Source organism: Parasteatoda tepidariorum, chromosome 9 (assembly GCF_982258835.1).
Source record: "Parasteatoda tepidariorum strain Cologne lab strain chromosome 9, Ptep-v5.0, whole genome shotgun sequence".
NCBI classification, from domain to species: Eukaryota; Metazoa; Arthropoda; class Arachnida; order Araneae; family Theridiidae; genus Parasteatoda; species Parasteatoda tepidariorum.
The window spans coordinates 54,800,658-54,815,277 of NC_141763.1; the positions used below are offsets into that span (position 1 = coordinate 54,800,658).

General features: G+C 27.5%; 1 protein-coding gene across 6 annotated transcripts in view; it reads left to right on the forward strand.

Annotated features, from left to right (window-relative positions):
- Nurf-38 (Inorganic pyrophosphatase Nurf-38) overlaps positions 1-14,620 on the forward strand; it is a 54,010-nt gene that overhangs the window by 21,892 nt on the left and 17,498 nt on the right. Inside the window, exons 1-3 of one of the 6 annotated variants that reach the window (XM_087151849.1) lie at positions 6,644-6,760; positions 8,422-8,456; positions 11,505-11,639. In XM_087151849.1, coding sequence (XP_087007975.1) covers positions 6,718-6,760; positions 8,422-8,456; positions 11,505-11,639 — 213 coding nt within the window. In that variant the 5' untranslated portion in view covers positions 6,644-6,717. Of the gene's footprint in view, positions 1-6,641; positions 6,761-7,570; positions 7,751-8,421; positions 8,457-11,504; positions 11,640-14,620 lie in introns of those variants that run through there. The other 5 variants (XM_087151850.1, XM_071186722.2, XM_043040432.3 and 2 more) reach the window with 5 other exon arrangements.

A 14,620-nucleotide genomic window follows, 5' to 3' on the forward strand; every position in this document is an offset into this window, starting at 1 on the left:
TCCTCTGACTAAAGTAAATTTAATTTTGGCATTCTATGAGCTGGCAATTAGCGTTTGTCGTTTTTTTTAAGCGCTCTTATCAGGGTAAAATGAATGGATGTTAAAAATAAATTTAAACGTTCGTCAAAAATTGAAAGAATTTAACGCGTAAGATTGTCATTATTTAAGGCTAGTTAGTTTTTCAAGTAATTTCAATAAGCTTTATGTTTTAATAAAAGTTTCATTTATTAACTATTCTAATATATTTCTTTTAAGATGAAGTTTTATATATTTCTTTTAGGAGGAAGTTTTATTTATTAAGTTTTATTTATATAATATATATATATATATATATAAGCAAAATTTTTGGATCAATTTAAAATTAAACACAAAATTGTTGCTTTAAAACTTGGGAATTTGTTTTTAAAACTGAGCAAGATATGAGCAATTAAGGTTATTCTTTTGTAACGCGCATGCGAGGAAACAAATTACGTATGTTTTTTCTTAATTTTGTAGTGAATCGTATTCGGCAACTAATGAAAAAAAATCCTATTTGAATTTCTCAAAAATTTAAAAAGTTTCAAAAACTTTTCTAAGCAGTTTTCGTACTTTTTTTTTTAAAAAGCTATACAATGATAAGGTGTTTTTCACAAATATTGTTTTTTACTATAAACAAGTTTTAATAAGAATGACATCGGCATTATTGGGGATTATTTCCCCATAAACTGTGCTTTTTTTTTTTCATATCTTTTTCCTCATATATTCATACTTCTGTGTATGAACATTTATTGTAAGAGGTATTAATAGTTATTTAATTTTATTTTATGATACAAAATAATGTTTGTAGAAAATCTTATAATTTTAGGCTTTTAGGTTAGTACAAAAATATCTTAGAAAATTGCTTGAAACTTTCTAATTTTTCAAGATGTTCAAATCGCATTTTCTTTCATTAGTTACCAAATATGATTCACTGAAATATTATGGAAAAAAAGATTAATTTTTTTTCACGCATGCGCTGTGTAAAAGAACTACTTTAATTACTTATATACTGCATAATTTTCAATGAATGTTTTTCAAATTTTAAAGAAAAAATTTTGCAATTTATTTTAAATTTCTCTAAAGATTTTGTTCAATTTTATTGAATATTTTTAAATTTATGGCAAAGAGACGTAAGACAAAAAAATAAGTTTTTATTAAAAAAAATTTCTGTTTCTCCATAAATATTTAAGCTAGGTTTACGAAATTTTGTGCAAATGTTAGATATAATAACCAAAATAAGTGTTACAAGTTACAAATTTATTACTATATTTAACAAGTTACAAATCTATTGCAGTATTGTTAAAATTATATTCTTTAAAATACGTTAATAGTCGTATTCAATTTTTTTTTTCGTTTATTAATAGATAAAATATTAAAAAAAAAAATTTAATTAAATTAATTTTTTTTCATGGAATTATCTTAAACAAATTTTATGAATCTTAAAAAAATGTTTCAATTCGATTAAAAAGTTCTCTAGATATGATATAAAGCGCAAAAATTTGAATTAACATTAAGGGGTGTAGATTTTGGATTGCTTTCCTCACAGAACTATGTGGACCACATTTTCCCAGATTGCTGCTACCCCATATATTTTGGAGGTCAGAAATCCGAATCAGTTAGAAAAATGGTATGTTTATTCAGAGAAAGTACGTTTTTATGTCTGATTTCGTAAATTAAAATATCGCCTGCACTTATTAATTATCATATCTGAGGTCCCCCCTCCGAAACATTAAGATTGAGTTCCAGAGCGTGAAAATCCAATCATTCGATCAAATGTTAATTTTTTTTTCTTTTGTGCTTAGTACGTCTCTAAAGATACTAAAAGCATACGAACTTCTTTCTCATATTCTTAATTTTTTTTCTATCATGTTGTATTTAATATCATGCTTACTTGATATTAAAAACATAAACAAACAAAATGTAAGATCCTTTTCATCTTGTTTCTTAGTTTTAAAATCGTGTATCCTTTTAGATAACGAATTATTACAGCATTCTAGTTTAAATCGTTTTCGAAACGTAATTTCGTGTTTTAACATTAATAGACTTAACATAATATCTAGCTTTTAAATTTTCTTTAACATTTACAATTAGTTTAATTATCTAAATTTAATTTTTTTTCCGAGCAAGGAAGTGTTTAGTCAATTTCTCAAAAGAAAAAAACAAGCAAACACGCCAATACTTTATAGAACGAAAATAAAAGTAAAAAGTACGTACTTTTATTTTTTTTTTTCCTCGCTACATTTGAAATTGTATGATTTAACTTGCATTTTCATTTCTTCATAAAAAGGGTTGAAATATTTGTGAAGAAAATATCGAATCCGGGCACGTTTTAAAATAATTTTCTAAAGACAGAGAAAGAAAATGTAATAATAATTTCGTCTTATTTCTTAGTTTTATAATCGTGAGACGAATGATAATGACTTGTTGTTGTCTTCTAATTTTTTTTTTCATTTTCAAAATATATAACCATTTTGTTCCACTAATGGACATTAAGTATTTCTTAATTTTTTACTATTCTACATATCTTACTTTTTTTATCTTCTAATTTTCTCAATAAATTATACACACATTTTTAATCTGCGTTTTGAAAAACTAGCTTATAATCTTACGTGATAAAATAGCGAAAATAAAAGCAAAACTCACGTACTCCTATTTTGTAATTCGTAACTAATAAAATGCAGTACTTCTACACATTTTAGTTATATAAGTAAAGGAGAAATTACAAATATTTGTAACGAAAATGGTGATTAAAAGACGTTTAAAACAACATCCTTAAAATAAGGAAATGAAAGATTAATTTCCCCTTGTTTTTTAGTTTGATATACGTAACCATAGCGAAAACAACTTAGTCTAATTTACTTCGCTTCGTGAAAGTATTTTTATGAATAGACATTACGTATTTCCTTGCTTTATAATATCCTTCAAGTCTTTCATGTTTTAATGCTCTAGTTTTGTTTATAAATATAAGAACGTGTTAAATTTATTTTTAGCTTATAATCATTCTCAATTTTCATTACAAGTAACGAAAATAAAACCAAAAATTATGTAGTCCTATTTCACACACTCACAGTACTGCATTTCACTTATGAAATGCAGTACTTTAACTTACATTTTTTTTCTCAAGGGACACTATACAAATAATGTAATGACAATGTAGATTCAATGCATGTTTAAAATAATATTCTTAAGAAAAATAAATTAAAAATCAATTGCTTACAATAATACGTGATATAACTTTCGTTACAAGTTACGAAAATAAAAGTGATAATTATGTACTCTTATATTGTAATTCGTAACTTATGAAATGCTGTACGTTAACTTACATTTTAGTTACTTTTGTAACGAACACAGTACATATATTTGTAACGAAAATGAAGATTCCAAGTATGTTTAAAATAAAACTTAAAATAAAAATAAAATAAAAGTAATTGATAAACGTAACCATAACGAAAACTTCTTGTAGTCTAATTTACAATGTATTTTTATGAATAGACATTACGTATTTCCTCGCTTTATGATAGCCATTAAATCTTTCATTTTTTTAATTCTCTTATTTTCTTTATAAATATAAGTGTATTTTTAATCTATTTTTAGCTTATAAAACTTATAATTGCGCATGGTTTTACTGTAACTTTCATTATAAAATGGAAAGTAAAAATAAAATTTCGCTATTTTGTTCTACTTTACTTTTAAATTACAGTACTTTTACTCGAATTTTCGTAGTTTGTTCAGGAGAAAAGTACAATTATTGGTTACGGAAATATCGATTCAAAGTACGTTTAAAATAATGTTACAATAATGAAGAAATCTAAGAACTTTTTCATCTTTTTGCTTTGTTTCATGATCGTGACAGAAACAATAACGACTTACTGTTTCCTTCGAACTTATTTCGTTTTCTAGATATATTTCTATATTATGCTTTTAATCTAGCATAATTTCTTAGCTTTCTAGTATCTCTTGCATTTTTTATTGTCCAATTTTGCCAATAAATATGTATACATATTAAATTTATTTCTCAGAAAAAAAATACTTATAAATGCAAGTCAATAGAGCAACTTTCGCTGCGTTTAACGAAAATGAAACTAAAAATTACATATTTTGTTCGTCATTACTTTTGAAATTCTGTATTTTACTTTTATTTTCATTTTTAATTCTGGGGAAAAATACAATTATTTTGAATGAAAATGTCGATTTAAGTAAAATTTAAAAGAACGGTCTAAAGATAAAGGAATAAAATATTCATTTAATCTTGTTTCTTGGTTTTACAGCTGTAACTCTATGTTTTATAATCATGCCATTGTAAAAATCAATATACAATAATCAATATACAATCAATACACAATACATAATCAATATACGATATCTATTTATTGACTTTTTACTATCCTTTAACTGTTAATTTCTTTAATTTCCTAATTTTTTTTTAATAAATGGATATATTAAATCCTTTAATAAAAAGAAAAAACTTGTAATCATATATGGTAATATTTTCAGTAGCTTTTTCGAAATTTAGCACCTTTGCTTCTATTTTCGTTATTTTAAGGGGAAAATCAAATATTGTAGCGAAATAAAGCGTCAATTTCAATTTTTTTCTAAAACAATTTCTTAAAAATTTTTTCAAGAAAAATTTATTCCAACGCTTTTTCGAAACAATTTTCTCAAAACTTCTAAATTTAATGTAATAGAATTATTTCTAACTATAAACATACAAGACACTCGCTCTTTGCCACTCTTTTTTGCCTAAATGCTGTTCTTTTCGAAGAAAAATCTTCAGAGAGTAGCTTTACACCCCTATTCATTTTTGGGGTGAATTTCGAAATGGAGTAAAAATTTCAAAATAAGGATTATATTTCTAAATTTAAATGATTTAAACCCTTTGATATGAGACAACGGTGTCCCTTTCATATATTGATTTCTGATGCTCTAATTAGAAGTAAAAATATTTTTTGTTTTTTTTTTTTAATTATAAAAAACAGTCTAATAGTTAGAGAAATAAAACTGTTAGAGCATCGGAATTATATTTGTAATAAAATATAAAAAACAAAAAATGTAGTTATAGTTTTTTCATTCATATTTTGAAATTTATCAATAATTCAATAATAGATTTTGTAAATTAAAGAAATTTTCATGAAGAATGTCTGTTTCTTATATTTAAATAACTGAAAATAAAAGCAAATTAAGTGCAAATTTGGAAGTGAGCTGTGTTTGGAAGATTTTATTTTTAACACACTAAAAGACACTGGTGTTTCATGCTGTATTTCCTAAACATGTCTTAATAAAATGCTAAATATAATATTTTTTCTCTGATGACCAAAATTAATACTAAATTATAAAGAAGTATTAAAAAATTTTAAAAAATCTCGACGTCAAAGGAATAAATTACAGATTTTATTCTGACCAACATATAAATAATGAAAGTAAACTCAGAATTATCACTTGAATACTTAATCAAAAACATTCTACATTAATTCAACTTTTTTCACTGGGATCAATTAGACTTAGACTTCTAAAAGTATTTCATAAAATGTATAGGATTAAATTTTTCCTTTTTTGTTTCTGTCTGCCTGTTCGAAATTCATATCACAATTGACATCTTAATTGGTGTCATGAAAAAATGTCCTAAAAGACAACTAAAACCGCTCTAATGGAGGTTTTTTAGAATAGAATTTGGCACAGCAAAGTATTTTTCAGAAGCAACTCCAACTATTTGGCAGTGTTATACAGCATTTTTTTTTTCTAAATCCACCGTACATGAAAGATATCATTCTCACCCTCTGTACATTTATGAACTTATTTTCAAAGAGAATAACTTCATTTAACATCAGAAAAAGAAACTAACATTGAAATAAAATATTTTACAAGAAGTATTTTCTTTCCCAGTAAAATTTTTTGTGAAGTAAAACTTAAATTTGATCCGTGAAATACGTGTTTAAGTGCAAATCGGAGAATTCCTCTGAAGCAGTTACAAATAATATTCAGCATCATCGAATTCAATCATCATTTATTTATTTGCTAACTAATTCATTTTTTCTTTTTGCAAAAAAAAAAACTTCTAAATATTTCATTCTACAAAATTATTAAGTAATAAACAAATTATTATTCAAACGTTCTTCGTTCGATTGAAGATAAACTTTATATCTTGTTTCCATAAGTTTCAAGAAAATAGATTAAAGTCCGAAAATTGCGCTGCTGATATGCTGATTTCTAAAAAATAGATTAAAAAATAAATGGTCCCATCTTATTTTTAAAAAAAACAATACAATTCTGAAAAAACAGTGCTTTGTTAAGTTTTTTTCTCGGGCTCTTTCATTTAGTTTTCTCAGGAATTTCAATTCTATGCATAATAACTGACATAAATCACATAATCGTTTAATCCTTTTATATCCTTCTTATTTCAGATATGAACTATTTTAAGAACATGAGTCTTTCATTATGACTCAAAGGTGTGGAAAGGTGAAGAAAAAACGGTTTAGTACGACAAAAATAACGCCTAAAAAAGTCTGAAATGTGAATTCTTAAGTTTATCAGTAGCTCATATTTTTTCTATACAAATGTTTATTTGCTTCCTTCAAACGGTCAAAAAGATAACAAAACGTTTAAAAACCTGGAAAATATACACTGTTCTCATTTCATAAATAAGAAACTGTGCATGAGGTTTGAGTTCAACAAGAGTAAAAAAAACATAGAATTCTTTCGTGAATGGCTAGTTTTATGCATTTACTGATCATAATGCTGTCCTATGGTAAGTTAAAAAAAGCATAAAAACTGTAAATTTCATAACTTTTACACTTTTTTTTATTTTTGTATCTTCACTGATTTCAAACGTAGATCAAAATAGCAATCTTTTAAAATACTACATTTCCTTCCAGATATATCATTTTAGAAACTTATAAAATTACTTTAGATTACTTCATATTTTTTAAAAGGAATGCTCTGTGAAAATTCCCAAACTAAATTACAGTATAAAGTTCCAGTGGGTTAATCGTTCATAAAACCCACTTTACCCTAGAATCCATTTTTACCTTAAAAAATTATACCGTATTTTTTAAAATAATGTATTTAGTTCAAGTGATTCAATTATTTTACTGTAATTATTACTGTATAAATTACGATATATCAGATTTTAGGTTTTATAACATGTTCCCTTAAAAATGAATTTTATGGTAAAAAGTACTTGCACCCTGAGTACGGCTTCTTTTTACCGTAATTTGATACGGAATATTTTACAGTGTGTTAGTTTAATATTTTTGCACTTAGTTTAATAAATAGGATAATTATGTTTCGTTAAAGAATATGTGTAGCCATTTTCTAACTGCAAATGGGAATTCAAGAATCAAAAATCTTTTATTAAATTTTTTTATAACACAAAAAAGTTCTGAAATATATATATATATATATATATTATCACGATAATACAAACTAAATTCGAATCGTAAAGATTCAAAAGTGATATCTAAATTATGTTAATTATTCATTTAGTTACGGTATCAGACACAATAACGTACTTTTCCTTAATAAATATAATTTCTATTATGACGCATTTGGATTTTCTTCCTTAAAAATGTGGGGAGATGGCTAGACACAGTCTAGAAAAGGTTTTCTTTAAGTTAATTTCACTTATTGTGTATTTTGCTATATCTCGGAAACTTTTTAGGTGAAATGAAAAGAAAAATTGGACAGAGTTATTAAATATATTTATCCAAATATAATTAAATGTGATAAATGAATTGTGGTAATTATTGATTATTTTTAATTATTTCTATTTTATAATCCCTGAAAAAAATATGAATAGTAAGGTATACACATTTTCACTCTATTTTAAACTATTAAAATTTTAAGCAAAATATTAGTTTATGAATTATAAAATGAAAAAAAAATCAGTATTATGAAATTTTTTATCGATATTCGAACTAGTTTCTGTATTATAAAATGAAAAAATCCGTATTATAAAATTTTTATCGATATTCGATCAATTTTGTTTAAAATTATAAAAATGAAGTAAAAATGTGTATACCTTACAATTCAAGAATTTTTTCACTTTCATTAAATAAAATAATAATATATAATTGTAGAAAGTTAATTTTTACAAGAAATTCTCTTTCAATAAACAAACTTTATAACTTTGTGCAAAAAAAAAAATTTTTCTTAAATAATTTCCGAGATATGAAAAACGAAAAAGATGAAATTAACATTAAAGAGTCACAACTTTTAGACCGATCTCTTAATCAAACTATTCGGTGGACCCACATTTTCCAGATTACGTCTACCATTCAATATTTTGATAGCAAAAATCCATCGTTTTTTTTCATTAAAAAGAAGAACGTTTTTGTGTTTGGTGTGATTAAAAATAATTTGATTTTAAATTGAACAAACAATTAAAAAAATTATTTATTTACTTTATAGTCTCCCTGTGCTATTCTGCTATGCATCACGGAAAAGTAAGTGATTATATTATTGTTGAAATATACTATTTAAATGTTGTTATCAATGCTAAACATTTTCCTTGTAATAAGAACATTGCAAATTGATACCATTCATGTTGAATTTTCGCAATACTACTGAATGCGTAATGCCCATCTTGTTATGCTTATTGAAATGCCTCCCTTTTTTCCGACCAAATCCGAGCAAAGACTACGTAACAACTCATTTAAGTTTATTTCTACATTTTTATATTTTACTTCATAATAGTAATTGATACCGAAGAGCCGCTATTTTTTATCTTCGGTTTTATAATATTTTCTGCAAAATATAGATTTCTTTTACAATAGATTAGCAGTTTCCACAATATGACTTAATCCGGTAATAAATTAGTAAAATTTGCTTTATTTTATTAAAATTATTTTATTTTATTTATGTATTTATTGATTTGAGACGTGATGCCTCAGTGTTTAAGGCACTTAACTGTCATTGCAAAGAACTGGGGTTAGATTCTCGGTGGTGGCTTGAAGCCCACCCAGCATAAGATCAATAGGTACCACCCTGTCTGAAACGTAAAAGCGGCCTTTGCGCAGTACTGACTACATTGCTACAATCATGCTGTTGGTCTCGAAATTGTAGAGCCTTATGACGCCCCTAGTTCACAACGGGTTGTAGCAGGAATGCTTTACTTATTTACTTATTTGTTCATTTATTTTAAGATGAGATTTTTTCCCAACTATGCAGAGTTTGCAAAGTTTCCTAATATGCATCTTTTTTTCCTGAACTATGCAAAGTTTGGTAGCTTTATGAAGAAATTGTCGTATTATATTTATTTACCTTACCTATTTATCCTAACTTTCTTTTTTAAAATTTATTTTCTTAATTTCCTCGAAATTTTTTGAGTTTTACCTAGTCTTGGTATCTTTATGCCCAGTGGATGCGAAGCCGAAATTTCATTGCAAAATTCGTCGGAACAAAGTACAAACAAAGAATGGTGGAAAAGAAGATATAAGAAACGTATAGAGCTAAAATAGAAGGTGAACACCTCAAATATTTTTTGATCAAATAATCGTCGTTTCATGTATTAGGCTCAATCTTAGCGTTTGGTGAGGTTTTTCGACCATTAGTAAATTGAATAATAAAACTAATAAATAATCATAAAAAATCGTTTTTACTTGAAATTTTCCTTGAATAATTAAGTTTTAAAATTGTAAACAATTTTTTTTATTAGCTTCAATTGTTCCGGATGTATGGTAAAAAATACAAAAGTAAAATTGCATTAACGTTTTTTAAGTTCTAAAGATGCGGACAACTTCAGTTGCTGCAACTACCGGACATTGATTCTCAAGAAAAAATCCTTCGAAAAAATGCTTAATTGCACGTTTTTGCTGCGAATTTTGTAACTTAATTCGTCAACAAAAATTTATTATCATGCTTAAAGTTTGGGCTTCGAATCATTAAAGTTAAGTTCTAGGGCTCTCGATCATTAGATCAAAAGTTATTCCGGGTGTTTTTTTTTCCTTCACTGCCCACCAAATAGTCATTTTATAACAAAATGTATTCTACACACAACTCATTTGCAAATTGGTGAATACAAGTTTGAAAAAGTAAACAGTTTTGTTTATCTTAGTTCTGAAGTCAACGTTAATGGCAATATCGCACCCGAAATACAAAGAAGAATCAATAATGCAAGTAAATGTTTCTATGGATAAAAAAATATTTAAACTCAAACCTACTAAAAGAGATACTAAACTGTTAATTTATAAATGCTTAATCAGACCTATCCTAACATATGCCTCAGAAACTTGGACAACAACACAGAAAGATGAGAATTCCTTGGGAATCTTCGAACGTCGGATCCTAAGATCCATTTTTGGGGCAAATAAGTTGATGGTACTTGGTACAGACGTTCAAACTCAGAACTCTATCGGGCCCTTAGAGAGCCTGAAGTTGTCAAGTACGTAAAAATTCAAAGAATTAAATGGGCTGGTCACATCATTCGAATGAACAGAGAGCGTCCGACAAGCATAATCTTTTCGGCTCAGCCCATCGGATCAAGGCCCAGAGGTCGACCAAAGCTGAGATGGGCCGACTGCGTGGAAAGAGACTTTTCAGTCTTAAAAGTCTCAAACTGGAAGACAACTGCCAGGCAGAGGCAGGCCTGGAGGAAGTTGATTGAGAAGGCCAGGGCCCACCCGGGGCTGTCTTGCCATTGAGGAAGGAAGGAAGGATTCTACACAATAACGTTATTTATTTTTCACCCAAATGGGAATGTTAATTCATTTAAGTACCAAGTTATATCCGTTAGAGATTAAAGATATTCATATTAACTTAATTCATATTAATGCAAACTTTAAAATAAATTTATTGAATCTTTATCTAGAAAAATCTACCAATTTTTATTTTTTAAATTTAAAATAGAGGAGAACTACGTCTTATTCACATAAACTATAATCATTAGATAATAGTAAAAACCCAAAGCATGTGCTCTTAAGGTCAAAATATTATTATAATTATTATTATTATTTTTTAATGGTGATTTTCAATGATTAAATTTTGGTAGGAGCGAAAATCGTGACGTCAGACCATCATCAAAATGGGAAGAAAATTGTTCTGCGGTTGGCCTTGCTTACTTTGGCAGAACAGGTTGCAAAAAGGACAAAACAGTACGAAACTTAAGCCATTTTATAAGATGAATTTTATGTTATTTGAACAATTATTGTAAGATGTTTCCAAGTAGCCAGGTAGTTCATAAGTTGCAATCCACCTGCCGGGCACTCTCAAACGTTAATGAAATTTGACGCTGTACTAATATCATTATTTAGAGTTATTGAATATTTTCGAAGTTTTGCGAGATAAAGTTTAAACAGCAAATTATCATTTAGATTTATCATTAAATTTGACAGTTTGTAATTTCCATTTGTATGAGTGTTTCTTGACGATTTTTTTTCGATTATTAATTTTAAGTATATATCACCTCTCAAATCACATCACCTGCTTACTATCCTTTTACCATTTATACTACATATTTTGTATTATCCATTTACTGTCTTTTATACTTTTTGCAGTGCCGTAACTTCACCCCTCGGGGCCCTGGGGCAAAAATTTTTGGCGGAGGCCCTTTCAAAAACTTTCACTACTCCATCTCTAATCGTCATTTTAGCTATTTATGTATTATGTTAGCGAATATGTTTATGAAACAAGTAAGTTATTTGTTCGCATATAAATTGGATAACAAAACATTAGCATAGTAGCAACAAACATAGTGTGCATGAAGGCAGCAATGTTTAAATATTTACATAAATTATGAGTTATTTTATCTTTCTTCCTTGTTAAAACAAAACAAAATGAAGAGCATTTGATTGAGGGCGATTCATTAGCAGGATAGTCTTTTGCGGACGTGAAGAAAATCGAAAATACAAAATTTCAGCGAAATCGATTAATCCTGAGAAATTAAATTTTAAAAAAGTCGTACTTATAAACTCAATTTCTCAAGAACTAATCAACCAATTTCGCTCAAATTTTGTATTTTCCATGTGGAATTAGATACTTTAAAATGATAAAAAAAAATGTTTAAAAAAATATGCCTTGCGATTCAAAAGTTTTCAGACTATTATTGTCCCGCAGTGGACTGATCGTTAAGACACGGTTCCCGGCAGATCACCGAAGTCAAGCCTCACTGGCTGCTGTCAGTGTGCGGGTGTGTGACCACTTGGATCAGTCTGCGTAGTTACCGAGGGTGTGCGGTATTTGTCCTCGTTAAACTGTTCTACCATAAAATGCTCTACTTCACGTGCAGGTCGCCAGGCTACCGAAGCGGGGGTGCCATCCCCTCTGCAGAGGATCAAACCTCAAGGGATGTTTCCCAGACCGTCGCCAATAGCCTATTGTGTAGCACTAGTGCAACGTAAATGATCAACAACATCAGACTATTATTAAATAAAAAATACTAAATATTTACTAAAAGTTATTTTTTGCATGGAATTATCTTTAGATAAAAGAATTTTATAATAGTGTGCAAAAATTTTTCAATTCCCTTAACATTTGGGGGTCCAAACTTTGGATAGCTCACCCGACTCAACTATTGGGACCATATTCCCCAAATTACAGCCTCCTCCTATATTACGGGGGTTAGAAAATCAAATCTGTTGAACAAAAGTTGTGTTTATTCAGGGAAAGTATGTTTTTGTGTCTGATTGCGTAACTTAAAATAAAATATCGTGCACTAATTAATTTGCATATTTGAAGTCACACCCTCGAATTATTCAGATGGAGTCCTAGAACGTGATGATCCGATCATTAAATTAAAAGTTATTCAGGATGGTACGTTTTTGGTTCACTGCACGTAAATGTTACCAATTTACGGCATCTCACCGAGGAAATATGACTAGAGGGAAAAAAGGCTATTCATGTTGTCTCCTCTTGTCCCCCATGCCCACAGTAGCCTCCTTTTCCTCTAAATATAATGCTAATCATAAAATACCAATTTTATAAACCTGTTGAATCCGGTTACTATACCGTTAGGAAGGTCTTTTCAAGACAAAATCATTATAATAATTAAGATTATTTTTTAATTTCAAATCTAAAATTTTTTGATCGCGTTATGGAAACTGAAGGAAATTATAGACTTTTTTTTCTATCGGCACATATATCCACATTTTAAAAAGTCCTTATTGAAAAAATAAACAGAAATTTTTTCTCTATATACATCGATTAACAAAAAACAAAGTTGCTTTACTCCAATATGAACAGGTCCCTAGAAAATATAGCTATATTTTGAAAAGAATTCGTTCTTGAATATTTGGCCTATGTATTCATGACGCCATGTAATCATATCTCTGGTTCAAAACTAAAACGACACTTCTGCACTCACTTCTCATTCAAATAACATGAGTGCAGAAGTGTCGTTTTAGTTTTGAACCAACGATATGTGGTAAAATTATGAAAAAGAGTAATAGTTTTTTTTTTTTTTTTTTTTTTTTTATGAAAGAAAAATGAGAAAAAATCAAAGCATATTTGCTAATTAAAAAAAAAATTCTTTCTAATGGTTTGTCATGGCAATGAATTTTAATTGCTGCGGATTTCTAAGCTGATGTTTATAGCTTTTTTATTAAATTAAATATGATTTTTTTTATATAAAGTAAAGATTGCATTTCATTTTTTAATGAAAACAAAGTTGTTAAAAACCAAAAAAAAATCGAAGTTCCAATTTAAAAAATTTAAAGGTCTTAATAATTTAAGAAATATAAAATCAGAACAAAATCCATGCACACAATAAACAGTAAAATTATCAATTAAAGTACTATACAAATCAAATTTTATATACGAACATAAAAAAAAGCAATTTTTATGTTACCATTCTTATAAAAGAATTCTAACAGTATATAAATATAAAATTTAAATTTATTAAATGAGTTAATGCAAACATTTACTTACCTCCTTATAAATAAATTTACATTTGGTTTTCTTGTTTTCCAAAGAAAATTTTTATTAAGAATGGGAATTATTGATATCACGATTTATGTTTGAAAAAATGAAGTTGCAAATAATTTTAAAAACTCTTAATTGAAGTTAAATTTTAATTTCAAAAATTGAACAAAACAAAAGGTAACAGAAAATTTATATCTCAATTAAAAATGGTTAATTTAAATGACACAATTAAATGAGTTAAAAACTGGAATTTAACTGCAACGTTTTACGTTTGTCTCAGAAAAAATCTCTTGACAAAATGACCTAAGTAAATGTTAACAAGAGTCATCCCCTTGGATCCCTTAAAAGCTTACATCCGTTTTCCTAGAACATCTAGATAATTTCTAGTTTAAGACAACTTAAGGGACATATAGATGGTACTGTAAATATATGACATTTTATAAAAGCACAAAAGAGCCCAGGGTCATAAAAATGATTAAGGCAATTTAAAGAAGGAAAAGGTCATTTTCCCATGGTGTAAAAGGAGATGGCTATTTTTTGAGGAGTCAGATAACTGTGGGTCAACTCTGTGGGGGGTATGAAGGTTTTAACACCTTCATACCACCCACAGTCAAAAGATGCTTTCAAATATATCTATTAGTCTCAGTGTAAAATGCATTTTTCAGGATGCAAAACAGTGGTGCTTATTTTAGTTTTCTAAACACTTGTTATGTTTTTTTATGATGTGCTCCGCTTCTCTTTTCGTGTTTTTGTT